Source organism: Lagenorhynchus albirostris, chromosome 18, assembly GCF_949774975.1.
Source record: "Lagenorhynchus albirostris chromosome 18, mLagAlb1.1, whole genome shotgun sequence".
NCBI classification, from domain to species: domain Eukaryota; kingdom Metazoa; phylum Chordata; class Mammalia; order Artiodactyla; family Delphinidae; genus Lagenorhynchus; species Lagenorhynchus albirostris.
Genome location: NC_083112.1, coordinates 13181879 through 13195943, shown reverse-complemented (window position 1 = coordinate 13195943; position 14065 = coordinate 13181879). Strand labels below are relative to the sequence as shown.

At 36.8% G+C, this 14065-nt stretch overlaps 1 protein-coding gene across 1 annotated transcript in view; it reads left to right on the top strand.

Annotated features, from left to right (window-relative positions):
* TRPC4 (transient receptor potential cation channel subfamily C member 4) overlaps positions 1-14065 on the top strand; it is a 118258-nt gene that overhangs the window by 79292 nt on the left and 24901 nt on the right. Inside the window, exon 4 of the mRNA XM_060128834.1 lies at positions 4387-4526. Within this exon, the coding sequence (XP_059984817.1) occupies positions 4387-4526 (140 nt within the window). The remainder of the gene's footprint in view (positions 1-4386; positions 4527-14065) is intronic.

Here is a 14065-nt window from a genome sequence, read left to right as displayed (position 1 = left end):
ACCAAAAGTTATCAGAAGCATATTATTTAATTGCAAAATATTTGGGGATTTTGAGGTACATTTTATAACTGATTTTTTGTTTGCTATGTTGTCATGGTAAACATTTAAACATTTCAACATGTATAAATATGTTGAAGTTATATAGTCTATCTTAGTGAATTTTCCATGTGCACTTCAAAAAAATGTCTTCTGCTATTTTCTTTTTTTTTTAACATCTTTATTGGAGTATAATTGCTTTACAATGGTGTGTTAGTTTCTGCTTTATAACAAAGTGAATCAGTCACACATATACATATGTTCCCATATCTCTTCCCTCTTGCGTCTCTCTCCCTCCCACCCTCCCTATCCCACCCCTCTATGTGGTCACAAAGGACCGAGCTGATCTCCCTGTGCTATGCGGCTGCTTCCCACTAGCTATCTGTTTTACGTTTGGTAATGTATATATGTCCATGCCACTCTCTCACTTTGTCCCAGCTTACCCTTCCCCCTCCCCACATCCTCAAGTCCATTCTCTAGTAGGTCTGTGTCTTTATTCCCATCTTACCCCTAGGTTCTTCATGACCTTTTTTTTTTTCCTTAGATTCCATATATATGTGTTATCTTCTACTATTTTCAGACTGTTGGTAGTGTTGTTCAGAACTTCTATATTCTTACTAAACTTCTGCCTACTGATTCATTTACTTATAGAGAGGAAAAGTAAAGACTATAATTGTACCTTTCTCTATTTGTATTTAAATTCTATGGCATCTTGCAGTATCAGGTTATTTTGTTAGCTGCATTCATATTTAGGACTGTTCTGTCTTCAGAGTGATTTGACCTTTTTATCCTATGTTATATCCCTGTACATACCCAGTAACACTTCTTCTGAAATATATCTAGTCTTACATTAATATAACCATCTAAGTTTTTTTGAATTAGTATTTCATGGTAACGTTGTTATTCATTTATGTTTAACCTATCGATGAATTGTCATATAGTTATGTTTTGCATCTTTATTCTATGTGAACATCTCTGTCTTTTAAATAGTGTGTTTAGACCCTACCTTTCATTCAACGTAATTTTTGATATTGACAGAATTAAAATCTACCCTATTGTTTTTCCTATTTGCCCCATCTATTGCTGTATTTTTCCCTTTTTTTTCTGCCTGTTCTTGGATCATTTATTATAACTCCATGTTTATTTACATTTGTGGCTATTTATGAATTTAAAAATATTTTGAGAGAAAGCCCTAGGATTTACAATGTAAAATTTAATTTATCACAGTCAAACTTCAAATAATATTTTGCTTTACATGTAGTATAAGAACCTTATGATAGTATGTTTCTAATTCCTCTTCCTCATCTTCTGTGCTAATGTTGTCATATGTTTTACCTTTACATACGTTATACATGTTATAAACCACAATACATTTTTGCTATATGCTATTTTTGCTTTATGCAGTCAATGATCTGTTAGAGCAATTTGAAATAAGAAAAACTATTTTATATTTATTTTCATTTTAACAGTTCCTGCATAGAGATTTTTATTTCTTTTTATAAACCTAAATTTCTGTTTAATATCATATACGTTCTGCCTAAAAAATATGCCTTTAGCATTTCTTGTAGCATGGGTCTCTGTCTGAATTTTTGATTGTCTGAAAGAAGTTTTTCACTACCCTTCATTTATTAGAGATATTTGTGCTGTGTATAGAATTCTGGATTGACTTTTTTTTCTTTTCAGCACTTTAATGATGTCAGTCTGTCCTGCGTGGTTTCAGATAATCAGTTTGATATCAGTCCTATATTTCTTCCTTTGTATGCAACGTGTCTTTTATTTCCACCCACCCCCTCCCTGTGATGTCTTCAATAATTTTTCTTTATCTTTTTTTGAACAGTTTGAGTATGATGTAACATGGTGTTCATGTGCTCATATGTGTGTATTTTGTGAGGGTATTTACTCTGCCTATGCAGAAGGCTAGACAGAAGTGTATAGCATTTATGCTTGAAAATGGACATACCTCTTCTGCTAGAACATTAGTGCAGGAATTTGACACAATATAATCAGGAGCTGAGCTGGGTTTGGGTTTCATTGTTGCTACAATCAGTTTCAGCCTACCATACACTTCTGCTTAGAGTGGTGTTATGGGCTACAAGTCTTTGCCCCCCCCCCCTGCCCCGCAAAAGCCACACACTGAAATCCTGACTCACAATGTGATGGTTTTTGGAGGTGGAGCCTTTGGGAGGCAATTGGGTCATGAGTGTGGAGCCCTCAAGAATGGGATTAGTGCCCTTATAAGAACAGACCAGAGAGCTAGCTCGCTTTCTTTCTGCCAAGTGAGGATCCACAGAGAGGTCAGCAGTCTGCAACATGAAAGAGGGCCCTCACCAGAGCCTGACCATGATACCCTGATCTTAGACTTGTAGCCTCCGGATCTATGAAAAGTAAATTTCTGTTGTTTATAAAACAACTCATCTATGATGCTTTGTTATAGCAGCCTGAACAGACTAAGACAAGTGGGGAAGAGGATTATTATCAGAATTCCTGCTCCACCCACAGCTTTTGGCCTTCCTTGAGCACCTCTGCCTCTGAGGGACTTTCTATCCATATGTTTGCCACTCCTCCAGTGGTTGTCAGCTTCTGCTTCTTACTCGGTGTTTGTCAGCCTGGTGATGTGAGGCAGGAAGCTTGTCTGTTGTCTAGGTCTAGGGTCAGACTTAGGTAAAACTACACCTGGGTATCACGGGTGGAGCTTCTCAGTGATCCAAATCTTCCTTCTCAAGGCAGTAAAACTGTGCAGGTCATGTGCCGAAGAGAGTTTCCTGCCCGTCCTCCTATGGTAGGAAGCCTCTAAGGATATTAGTATAAACTCTAGGCCCTGGACTGTTTTCTGCTTCTCCCACAGGGCTAACATGTTCTGCTTCATAGGGGAGAGGAGCTTGGGTAGGGCTTTGTGCCCCCCAGAACCAGCCTCTTGAGCAGTGGTGAGGTCTATGGAGATGAGCTTACTAGTGAGTGGACGCTCCCCTGTGTCTCCCAGGGGTTCTGTCCTCTCACACTAGCTCACACTTAGCCTTTAGAATTTTGTTTAAGAAGGTTTTCTGAATTGTCCTCTCTTGTATGATGTCAGTGTTTTTTTTTTTTTTTTTTTTTTAGCGGTATGCGGGCCTCTCACTGTTGTGGCCTCTCCCGTTGCGGAGCACAGGCTCTGGACGCGCAGGCTCAGCGGCCATGGCTCACGGGCCCAGCCGCTCCGCGGCATGTGGGATGTTCCCGGACCGGGGCACGAACCCGTGTCCCCTACATCGGCAGGTGGACTCTCAACCACTGCGCCACCAGGGAAGCCCGATGCCAGTGTTTCTTACCCTGCACTCTGCCACAGGGGAGCTAATGCTCACCTCGTCACTCTCTTTACAGGAACCTGTTTTTCTTTGAAGTATAGGCTCCTTGGTTTCTCACCTCTCTGACGGATTCATGAAAAGTCATAATTCTATAGTTATATGACTTTTTCTTGCTTTTAGTGTAGGACAGATATGAAACTCTGTGCTACCCACATTCAATGTTTCAAACTATCATTACCTTAAAAGTCATGTTGTTTTCTTGCTTTAATATAGCTTTAAAATCATATTTATCCTTTTAATATTTCCTGATTCTAGATATTTTGATATCTTTCTTTCTCATCATTAGGCTGTAAAAATAGATTTATAAAAATTTAATACGATTATGGAAGTAGAATAATGATATACAGTGATATTTTTAAGTGCTTTCTAATATTTGAAAATAAAATCTTTCCTATTAAAAACATGACCATAATAAAGGAAAGTGATTTTTATTTTCTCTGGATATAGCTTTAAAGCTACTGCTAGATATAAGGTCTTTTATTGAAGTATGAATGTTATAATCGTCTTCTGTCCAGAACTGAAATCAGATCTCTGAAGGTGTTAATTGCTTACAAAAACACCACAAAGTACCCTGCTTAAAGGCATTAAGCCAGTTATGTTCACTAAATACACTGTTCTTTCATAAATCTTTGAGTCATTTTGATTTGGGAGGAAAAATATCTTCAAGTATCTGTTTACAAATAAACGTTATGATATTTTCCAGAGAAAGATATATAGGTATAGAGGAATTATAGTTTGATTCAAAACTGCACAACCTTATCAATTTATCAAATGGATAAAAGAAAGTGAAGCTGCCCCAAGAGAATTCTCTACAAATTAGCTAAATGTCCTGAAAGTTTTAAAATCTGACTGGGACTCAATTATTACTACCTATAAAAATAGGTGTTGCATTTAGAGTAACTATGTAGTCTCTGGAAGCTCCAAGATTCTCTAATTCCTAATTATAGATCTCTGTTTTTAGTGATTTCATTGAAAAATCACACTTATGTGAATCTTTCTATAATTGCAGGTTTTATATGGGGAGAAATTAAACAAATGTGGGATGGTGGACTTCAAGATTACATCCACGATTGGTGGAATCTAATGGATTTTGTGATGAACTCCTTATATCTAGCAACAATCTCCTTGAAAATCGTTGCATTTGTAAAGGTAACTATTGTTTATGTTATTGGTAAAGCATAAGTTCTGATAAGTATCAATATACCTTTCACTGCTATTATTTTTATTAATAATGTTACCTAGAGCATTATCTGTATGTGAAATTCATCATCTCCTGACTTTATTGAGAGATAGGAATAAAAGACATAGATAATACACAGTTTATAGTCATAAAACAAATTTTAATAGATTTCCAAATAGAAGTTGTCACCCAATTTTCTTGCATCTAAATTGAATGATGCCTCGAAATGATTCACAATAGCTGCTCTCGTTTCTAATCCTTTCCATTTCTAATGAAATTCTACCTCAAACACTGTTCAAATTTCAGCAACCAAAATCTATTTTTATCAGTTACAACTAACCGATAAAATTACATAGACAGATCAAAATATTACTCTTTCAAAGCATTGAAATTATTATTTCAGTTTAAACTAATATAGTTTGATATAATTAGAGCAGAATATAATTTTTTTCTTCTCACCCCATTCAATATGACAGTGCTGAAATCTCACACACCCATACTCCCCCGCATTTCTTACAACATCAGTCTTATCCCAAACCACATAATTTACATAAAATGTTTTTGTTCTGCAATGACAATTGGGATTATTTTGTACTTTGGGGGATGTTTTTCAAACCAAAGTATTATATTATTGCCTCCTCCTTCCTGCCTTTCTTTTTCCCTCTTTCCTTTTCTCTTCCTTTTTAAAAAAATTTGTGTCAAAATGATGAGTGAATTAGTAAAAAATAAAGTGTTTAATTGAATTGTACATGAATAATTCATGCCATCTAATGAGCTGAGCTAGGAAATGCTAACATGTAAGTGAATTCTTATTCATGTAGTCTTGTCCTAAGTCGACTCCTGCAATTTTCAGCTATAACAGGGTCAAAATTGCCCAAAGTTGTTTCCTGAATTGTTCAACTAAAATGTCTCCAGCACTCATATAAACATTAAGAAAAAGCATTTTCTACCACTTTCATGGAAAGCAAGCTGTGTTTTAAGAATGGAAACATGATTTGATAATTTTTCCTATCTGCATTAAGGTGAATGGCCTTGAGACCTTCTGAAGATGACAGAAGGTTTTGTGTTAACCAAGGAGGTTTTGCATCTGTGTAGGAGATGGATATCTGTTTTGAAATGCATATCCTTCCAATTCTTCTTTCTTCTGTAATGATCTTTAAGTATATCTATAAAGTTGGTTTGGACATCTCTCTACTAAAAAGTAATACATCTGTTTTTTATGGTCCTGTGCACTTATAAAATTCTAATATTACATGACTATAGCAGTTCTTCTCAAACTTTCAGGTGCTAAGAATCACTCGGAAAGCTTGCTAAAACAGATTCCTTTTCCCCATTCCCAGGAATCAGGAGTATTAAGGAGGGGCCTAAATTTGCATTTCTTGCAAATTCATCAGGTGATATTGATGTAACTGGTCTAAGGAAGACACTTTGAATAGCCCTGGACTGTAAAATTCTATTCAGCAGCTCAGAGAAGCATGGGATTGATGCCAAAAGGATCCTCTCTCATACAATATTTATACTAAGAAACATAATACTTTTACAGGTCTTCTTTATATGGTGTTTACTTATAAAACATATATTTTTTATATATATATATATATATATATATATATAACCTCTGGTATATACTGGGTACAGTTACATGAATTAATGGATACTTGTGGATTTTTGGCCTAATGGTTTTAGATACTGAATTTGAATTTTCTTAAAATGTTGTAAGTTTTTCACCTGTATTTTTCTTTATACTACACAAAGGGAAATTTTATGTTAAAAATTCAACTCACCCACCCCAAGTGATGAAGAAGAAAAGAAAGAGGGGGGAAAAAGGGAGATAGAATAGTAGACAGAAATTACCTCTGATGACAATATGTAAATACCATGGACTCTTCGGGAAATACATAGTTTGTTTATGTGCTTTGGCCATAGGAGTTCAGTTAGGATTGTAAATATAGATGATGAAATGTTCTTTCTGAATGATTAGTTTGTGTGACCAAAACTTGAGTTGCGTGGGTAGTGTTTGAATGGCTGTACTTTTTTTTTTAAATAAAGTTATTTATTTATGTATTTATTTATTATTTTTGGCTGTGTTGGGTCTTCCTTGTGGTGTGTGGGCTTTCTCTAGTTGTGGTGGCCTCTCTTGTTGTGGAGCACAGGCTCTAGGCACATGGACTTCAGTAGTTGTGGCTCGCAGGCTCTAGAGCACAGGCTCAGTAGTTGTGGCGCACGGGCTTAGCTGCTCTGGGGCATGTGGGATCTTCCTGGACCAGGGCTTGAACCCGTGTCCCCTGCATTGGCAGGCGGATTCTAACCACTGCGTCACCAGGGAAGTCCTGAATGGCTGCACTTTAAACTTGGGTTTCCTGGGCTCAGTTTTCTTTTATCACTTACTAGTTATGTGAACTTGAGTCTGTTTCTTCAACTCTCTGTGCCTCACCTATAAAATAAGGAGAATAACAATTTCTACCTTATGTGGTTAGTATGAGAAGTAAATGAGTGCATGCATTTAAAGTGCTGGTTACAGAGTAAGCGTGCATGATTAGTTTTTCTCCTTTCCCTTCTACTGCTGTTTCCTCCTTCTTCATATATTATTGGTCCACTGGACTTGCCTTTTGTAATGTCTTTATTGTGTCTTTTCATTTGCTTTTTGTTTTTAGTTGAAAAGGAGTCTGAGCTCTGGATTAGGACTGCCTTTACCACTTGCAATCTGTCTGATTTGGGGCAAGTTATTTAATGTGGGCCTCAACTGTATCATCTGTTAAATGATGATAATAGTCAAAAGAGCACCTACTTTGGGAGTCTGTGATATGCTGATTTGCCGATTCACCCGTCTTCATCTTCTTTTGTTCTATCATTCAATTTTTATGCTAATTTTTAATAACTTACAACTTGCTATTTCAGGAAAAGGTGCTTTATTTGTGTACAAAAATAGACTGCTATAAACAAGGCAAACAGTCATTATGTGAATCAAGCAATAAGAATTTATGGGGTCACACTAAGAAATCAGCTTTCCATCTGTTTGCTGAGAATGCAAAGATGCCTGAGATATAGCCCCTGCCTCCAAGCAGTTCAGTAAGGAAAGAGAAATGCACATGAAGACCGTACAGTGTGATAAAGTCTACAACAGGGGCCACGCTGGCATCAAGGAAGGAACTAAATTTTGCTGGCAGTGTCCTGAAACTATTCAGAGGACAGAGTGAGTAGGCACCTATCGTGTCCATGAGCATTCTAGGGAGAAGAGACAAAACGTGCAAAAGTCTGAGAGGGTAAAGGAGGTCAGATCTCAGAGGGATGAGCCAGGGAAATGGGGGCGGGAAGAGCATGGGAAGGACTTTTCAAATCGTGCTACAGAATTTGGACCCTATAAATAAAGAGGAACCATTAATGAGGTTTAAAAAGCAGAGGATGAGTCAAATGATGGTGAATGTCTGAAGTAGAGCAGTGGATATAGGAGAAGCTTTAGATTTTAATTAGGAGGTAAGATCCACAAGGTAGTTGATTTGTTATTATGAAGGATGAGGTAGATGGAATCATCTCGATGCTTCTCCCCGGCAAATAGCTCACTTCTCATGGATCAGGCAAGATGACCAAGGAGTTATAACTGGGATCTCGACTGAAATTGCCCAGGTTCTATCCTCTGCCTGCAGGTGCATAAATGGTAGCAAAAATCTAACCCTCGGTGATTTTGGCCAAGCCATGGATCCAGACCAAAAGAACTGTCAGCCCACAAAGAGGGAAACCCTTCCATAATTGGTCTTCAGGGGGAAAACCTCTTAGAATAGGTCTGGCAGAAGGGCAATTCTTCCTTATTTGGTTTATCCTTTTGCAATTCATCCACCTGGAGGAGATTTTTTTTTTTTTTTAACATACAAAAGGGTCGTTCTAGCCAAAACCATGGTCTGGGCTATGATCCATATGACTGCTGCCTATACCACTTCCTACCAGTGTGATGTGGGGTAAGTTACTTAATCGATGCCTCAACTTTCTCACCTGTAAAATGACAGGAATAATCAAGTCCCAGAGAATGTTTGTGAAGGTTACATTAATAAACACATAGAATAGAGCTTAATATAAGCACTCAGTTTTTAATTTTTATTAAAATGCAACAGCATTATATTGTACAAAGACAGCACAGAAGTTCATGAGATTTCAGTACTGTCCTTCTGTGCAAGCCTTTGTGACGCTGCCTTAAAGCCTCAATTCATTAGCATTTCACAGCTCAGAGATTGTAGCTTTTCTTTTTTTAATTTGCTCTGAATTTTTTGAAGGAGAAGGTTTATCAGTCATTTCCTCTTCTCACCATGTATAAAATGTTAGTTAATTCAGAGCTTTTTGATGCCTGGGCACACTTAGAAAATGTTACCTTATCTTCATTAGGACTGGTTTTCTCCTAAATTTACCCAGTCCCTGTCCCTATGTACAACTTGTTTCATATTTATCTTCAGCCATTTGGCAGAAATGATTAAATTCCTATGCCTCGACCACTGTGTAATATAAATAATATTTTCAAAAATCACAATGATTAGGAATAAGATCGTTTATTTTAACAGTCTTGCTGGAGTTTTTCATAGCACCATTCGTCTAAATAGTGCTAAGTATTTATCTTACTGATCCCTCTTCTTATCAGTTAGAAAGAAGGCAAATGTTTCCGTTTCACAGATGCTATAACTGTAGTGAACTCTCCAAATTATGAACTTTTCTTTTTTTTAACTTTTCTAAACATTCTTTAGTTTTATGACAGAGAGCTGTAGATATTTAAATCCAAGTTATTTAATCTAGTATCATCCACCACAGGAGAAAATCATATGCCTTCCTATTGTCTTTCACTACTTATCTAACCAACTTATAGAAAGGGAAAGGTTTTCACCTTATAAATCAGACATTAAAACCAGCATACATTTTCTATTTAATTCTGCATGACAAATGTTTTCATTTTGCATTAAATTAATTATTACCCATTTTGATTGATTACTTGACTTTTATAAGTGTGCACTGGACTACAGAGAATATAAAGATGAACTTTTCCTATATTCAAGGAGCTTATGATCCAATATTATGCTGCAATCCATTTTCCTCTCCTAACACTCCTGCTAGGGGTTCATGACCTGGTTTCATCTTTCTTTTAGAGTTATCACTATTCCCAAACCCTCCGTATTCCAACTATATTAAGATACTCACATTTCCACAAATCATCCATGTTTTCTAACAACCATGCTTTGGAATGTGGCTATGATTCTTCACCCTAGAATGCTTTTTGAGCTTCTATCATATATAAAACACTATACTAGATGTCCAGTACCAAAAATGCATTAGACAAAGCTCCCTGCATGGAAATCTGACAAGTGATTCAATGGTAAATATTCTATTTCATAGGTCTGCACAGGACCAAGTCTCTTAAAAAGAATCTAAATAGAAATGAAGGCTTAAGACAAAGCCAAACTATGGTAGGTTTATACTAGAAAGCAGATTTTTGAGAGAAATAAGAGGGCAGGAACTGCTGGTCCTCGAAGGGCTATAGGTGTGTACATAGCTCTTGACCTCTGTCTAACATGGAACTACCAGCTTTGGTCAGCAGGATCCTGGTGTCTACACATCTGTGGTCTGAGAGTACTTCTCAAGGGAAAGAGTGGCATTACTTATTTAATGTCTGTCTTCTTCACTATATTGTAAACCTGCATGGCATGAATTATGTCTTGTTTGACTACCACTGTGAATCCTGAAGTTAGCTCCTGACACAGAGTAGGCACTCAACACATATTTCATAACTGAATAATAGCCAAAGAATCAAAATGATTCGAATTTAAATCCATTCTAAACAAAGGGTCCAGTATTCATAGAAAGGCATTTTGATGAGAATGTGAGGGTAATCTGGGGAATTGCCAGCACTAAAGGTCTGAGCCAGAGTAGTAAGTACCTAATTGGGTATAAGTGGCAGGTCAATCGCAAAAGAAAGTCAAGACCTAGATTCCCGAGGCTTCATGTGACAGGTTGGGAAATCGGAATTTCATCCCGAGGACATTGCAGTCATTGAAGAACATTAAGCAAGATGTGAGATGATCTGATTGACCCTTTTAAAAGATGATTCTAGAGGAAAGTAGGGACAAGGTTCAAGGCAGGGAGAAGAGTTGGGTGGCTATTAAAATAATTTCTGTGGGAAATAGAGGAACTTTTTTAACAATGAGAATACCGATGTAGAGCAGTGAGCAGCACATCTAAGATTTCAGTTTTAGAGGCTGCAAGTTTGGAAGACTAGATCAAATCAAATACTGCCTTGGGTGACTGGCTGCCATTCACTGAGACGAGAAAGCAGAAACTGAGAAGGAGCTTGAGGATGAAAACATGATGCGTTTCAATTCTGCCCTGTGAGTTGGAGACACCTGTGAGATTTCTAAGAGGAGAAATCAAGAGGCAGGAGAATATAAACTATGATTGTAAAGGTGCGATTTCTGGGCTGGAGATGTGGAATCGGGAGTCACCAGCATGTAAATGACAGTTGAAATCACAGGCAACATCCAGGGAGAATAGACAGAATGAGAAGAAAAGGAGTTTGAAAAGCAAAGTCAACGTTTAAGGGGAAAGTGAGGAAGAAGGGCCTGCAAAGGATACTGAGAAGAACCATCACTATGGATTGAGGCAAACATGCAAAGATGAAACATGAATATAGATTTTGCGAATAGTTTCTAGAAAATAGAGCCAAAGAAAACTTTAAAATTAGAGCTAATCTTTTCAGTTCTAACGATAGCTGTGGGAAATACATTTAATCACTGAAGAATTACCATTTTTCTCTACAAATTCACAGAACAGTATGGTATGTAAGAATTTTTAGAATTCCTTTTGTAAAATAATGCCTATATTTAAAAACCTAAGCTAAATATACATAGATGTGAATGGTAGAAGAAAAATTAAAAAGTAAAGTTAAAAGAGTGTAATCAAGAGATAATTTCTAAAGGTTCATATCTCCATTGATTAACAGGAAACAAGGTTTCTGGGTCAGAGAACAGACAAATTATTTACTTACATGAGAATCTTGGCATTGGATCCCTGTGCTCCAAGCCTCCAGAGGGCGACCGATGAGAGCCAGATGTGCCCTTCACATCCATGAGTTTGTACCACAGGAGAGGAACTGGGAAATGATGCATCTCAGAGCTTATATAGTGCAGCTGTGCCCGCTGCCCATCTTCCCCCTGGAGAAGAAAAGAGAAAGACCTTAACTTTCTAAAGAAAACAAATTGTCTCTGGGGAGCCAAAGGCCCCTAAGAATTATTATCCTTAGACTGTAAGCAGGTGGGTCCAGGGGAGATATTTCTAAATCTCTCAGGAGGTCTCTATCTTTAATTTCCAAGACTCATTTGCCATTCAAACACCCTTTAACCCCAATACGATATATTTCTCAGCAAGCCCCGGCCATGCATAGATGTGAACATATTCACATAGCATTGTTTCCCAACAATTACCAGAAGTGCTGGACTCTGAAACGGTCTTGGGTAATTATACTGGGGCAGAAACTAGCATCTCTGATTTGTAAAATGGGAAATGTTCCTCTTACGATTTTGCAAGTTCCAGCTGAGAGCAGGTGCTAAGAAGGGTTCTAAAGTTTAGTAAGTCAAAAGTAGAGCTGGGGTCAGTGACCACGTGACGATGGATTCTACATCCAACTGCCGCAAACTGGCTGTGAGAAGTAGAACAAGGAACAGCATCTCCACCAGCTTCAATAACATCGAGGGACCCTTAGAGCTTGAACAACATGTAATCTCTATTCATTGCCGGCCCCAGCAGCCCCAGACAGACTGTATCACTTTCTCTTCTCTATTCCCACAGCAGTTTGTGTTAATCTCTTAGAGCATTTTTATTATAATTAGCTGTCCCTGTCATCCTCACTGGACTATGCATGAATACTTGATGGGATAAAATGTCTCTTGAGCACCTGTTACACGCAGGACATTGTGTTAAATGTGGTGAGAAATTCCAAGAAAATGATTACATCCTTAAGAATGCTTACTGTTTAGTGTTTTGTACATTTTGAGATATGGTCCTAAGCCATATTAAGTAAGAGAGAAAGAGACAGACAGAGAGGAGAAATATGTAATTAGCCATCAACAGAAGGGTAAATACTCTCTACTAAAATATATGTGTCTTTCAAGAGAAGTGAAAAAAGGAAGGTGAATGTTATCGTAATCTTTGAAGGAAAAGGTGGCATAATATACCGGGGGAGGGGAGTGGAGAGATTTAGGTGGTGTTTGATACCACAACCTGTCACTCCGATACTCATTATAATGAATAAAAATCTTAAATTAAAAATTTTTTCTGTATCTTCAATCATTAGCTATTTTATGCTGAAGTTACGCATGGGAATGTTCAAGAACGGTTATGAGGATTCAAAAATAGAAAATAATTTCCTTCTAGTTCAAACTTGATTGTTTTAAATTGTCACTCAAGCAGGAGTCTGAGTGTTGAACAAAATCAAGAGCTTGTGATGTATTTTCTCCCCAAGGAGATTTTAAAAATACCATCTATTAGCTTCAAGAGAATTAATTAACATTTGTAAAGGTCTTTGGTATAAAATGCAATATAAAAAGAATGGAAATATTCTGAGAGACTCATACAGAAGTAAATTTCTTTTCCCTACATGATCATTAGGAAAAAAGTGCAATTGTCTAGATGTATTTTTAGTGATGTATATGAAGAAGAGAATTTAACTTGTTCAGTTCTTATACAGGTGTAATAATAGATGTTCACAATGTAATATTTCAAAGAGTGTATTTGACCTTTTTTCTTGTAGGGGTACAGCTTTACCTCAAGACTACAAGGGATAAATTTCACTGTGCTCTTTATATAGCCCAGTATCAAGATAGTTCAAAGCTGACATTTTAATTAAATCATACTTTTAAAATAATTGCTGGTCAAAGTTTAATGTAGCAAATACTTTTCTCAAATCACATATTTTATCTAATTAGGGAATGTTCAGACAAATATCACACTTTCTACACATGAAATATTAAAAATTAGCAATTCATTGACTGCTAGGATGATTTCCAGTTTAGGTTTTATGTACATTTAGGATATAACAGATACAAAATATTAATCATCATACCCACGTTAGTCATTACTATATCCAAGGCAACAGACCACTACTTCCATTCATTTATATGTAATTTGTATCCAGCATGCATTCCTCTAGAATAGGCAAGTGTGTCAAACATAGTAAGCAAAGCCATTGATTTTGTTCAAAATGTAGCAGTTTTCCTTTAAAATGTAGTTTTCTTTGTTCTAATTATGAAATCACCATTTTTTCCCAAGATAAAACAGTCTATCTTTTCCTATGTAACATTTTCCTTTTCTTTTTTAAAAGTCCCATTGGAAAGATCAAGGACAGATGTAATTCACAGGTTAGCAAATACTACAAATGACAAGGACAGACCCGGGAGGTCACTTTGATTGAAGCTCAACAATCATAAATTCCTTTAGGAAATTCTTATTTTTCTGTAGTTTAGAATTGCTGCCACCATCATGG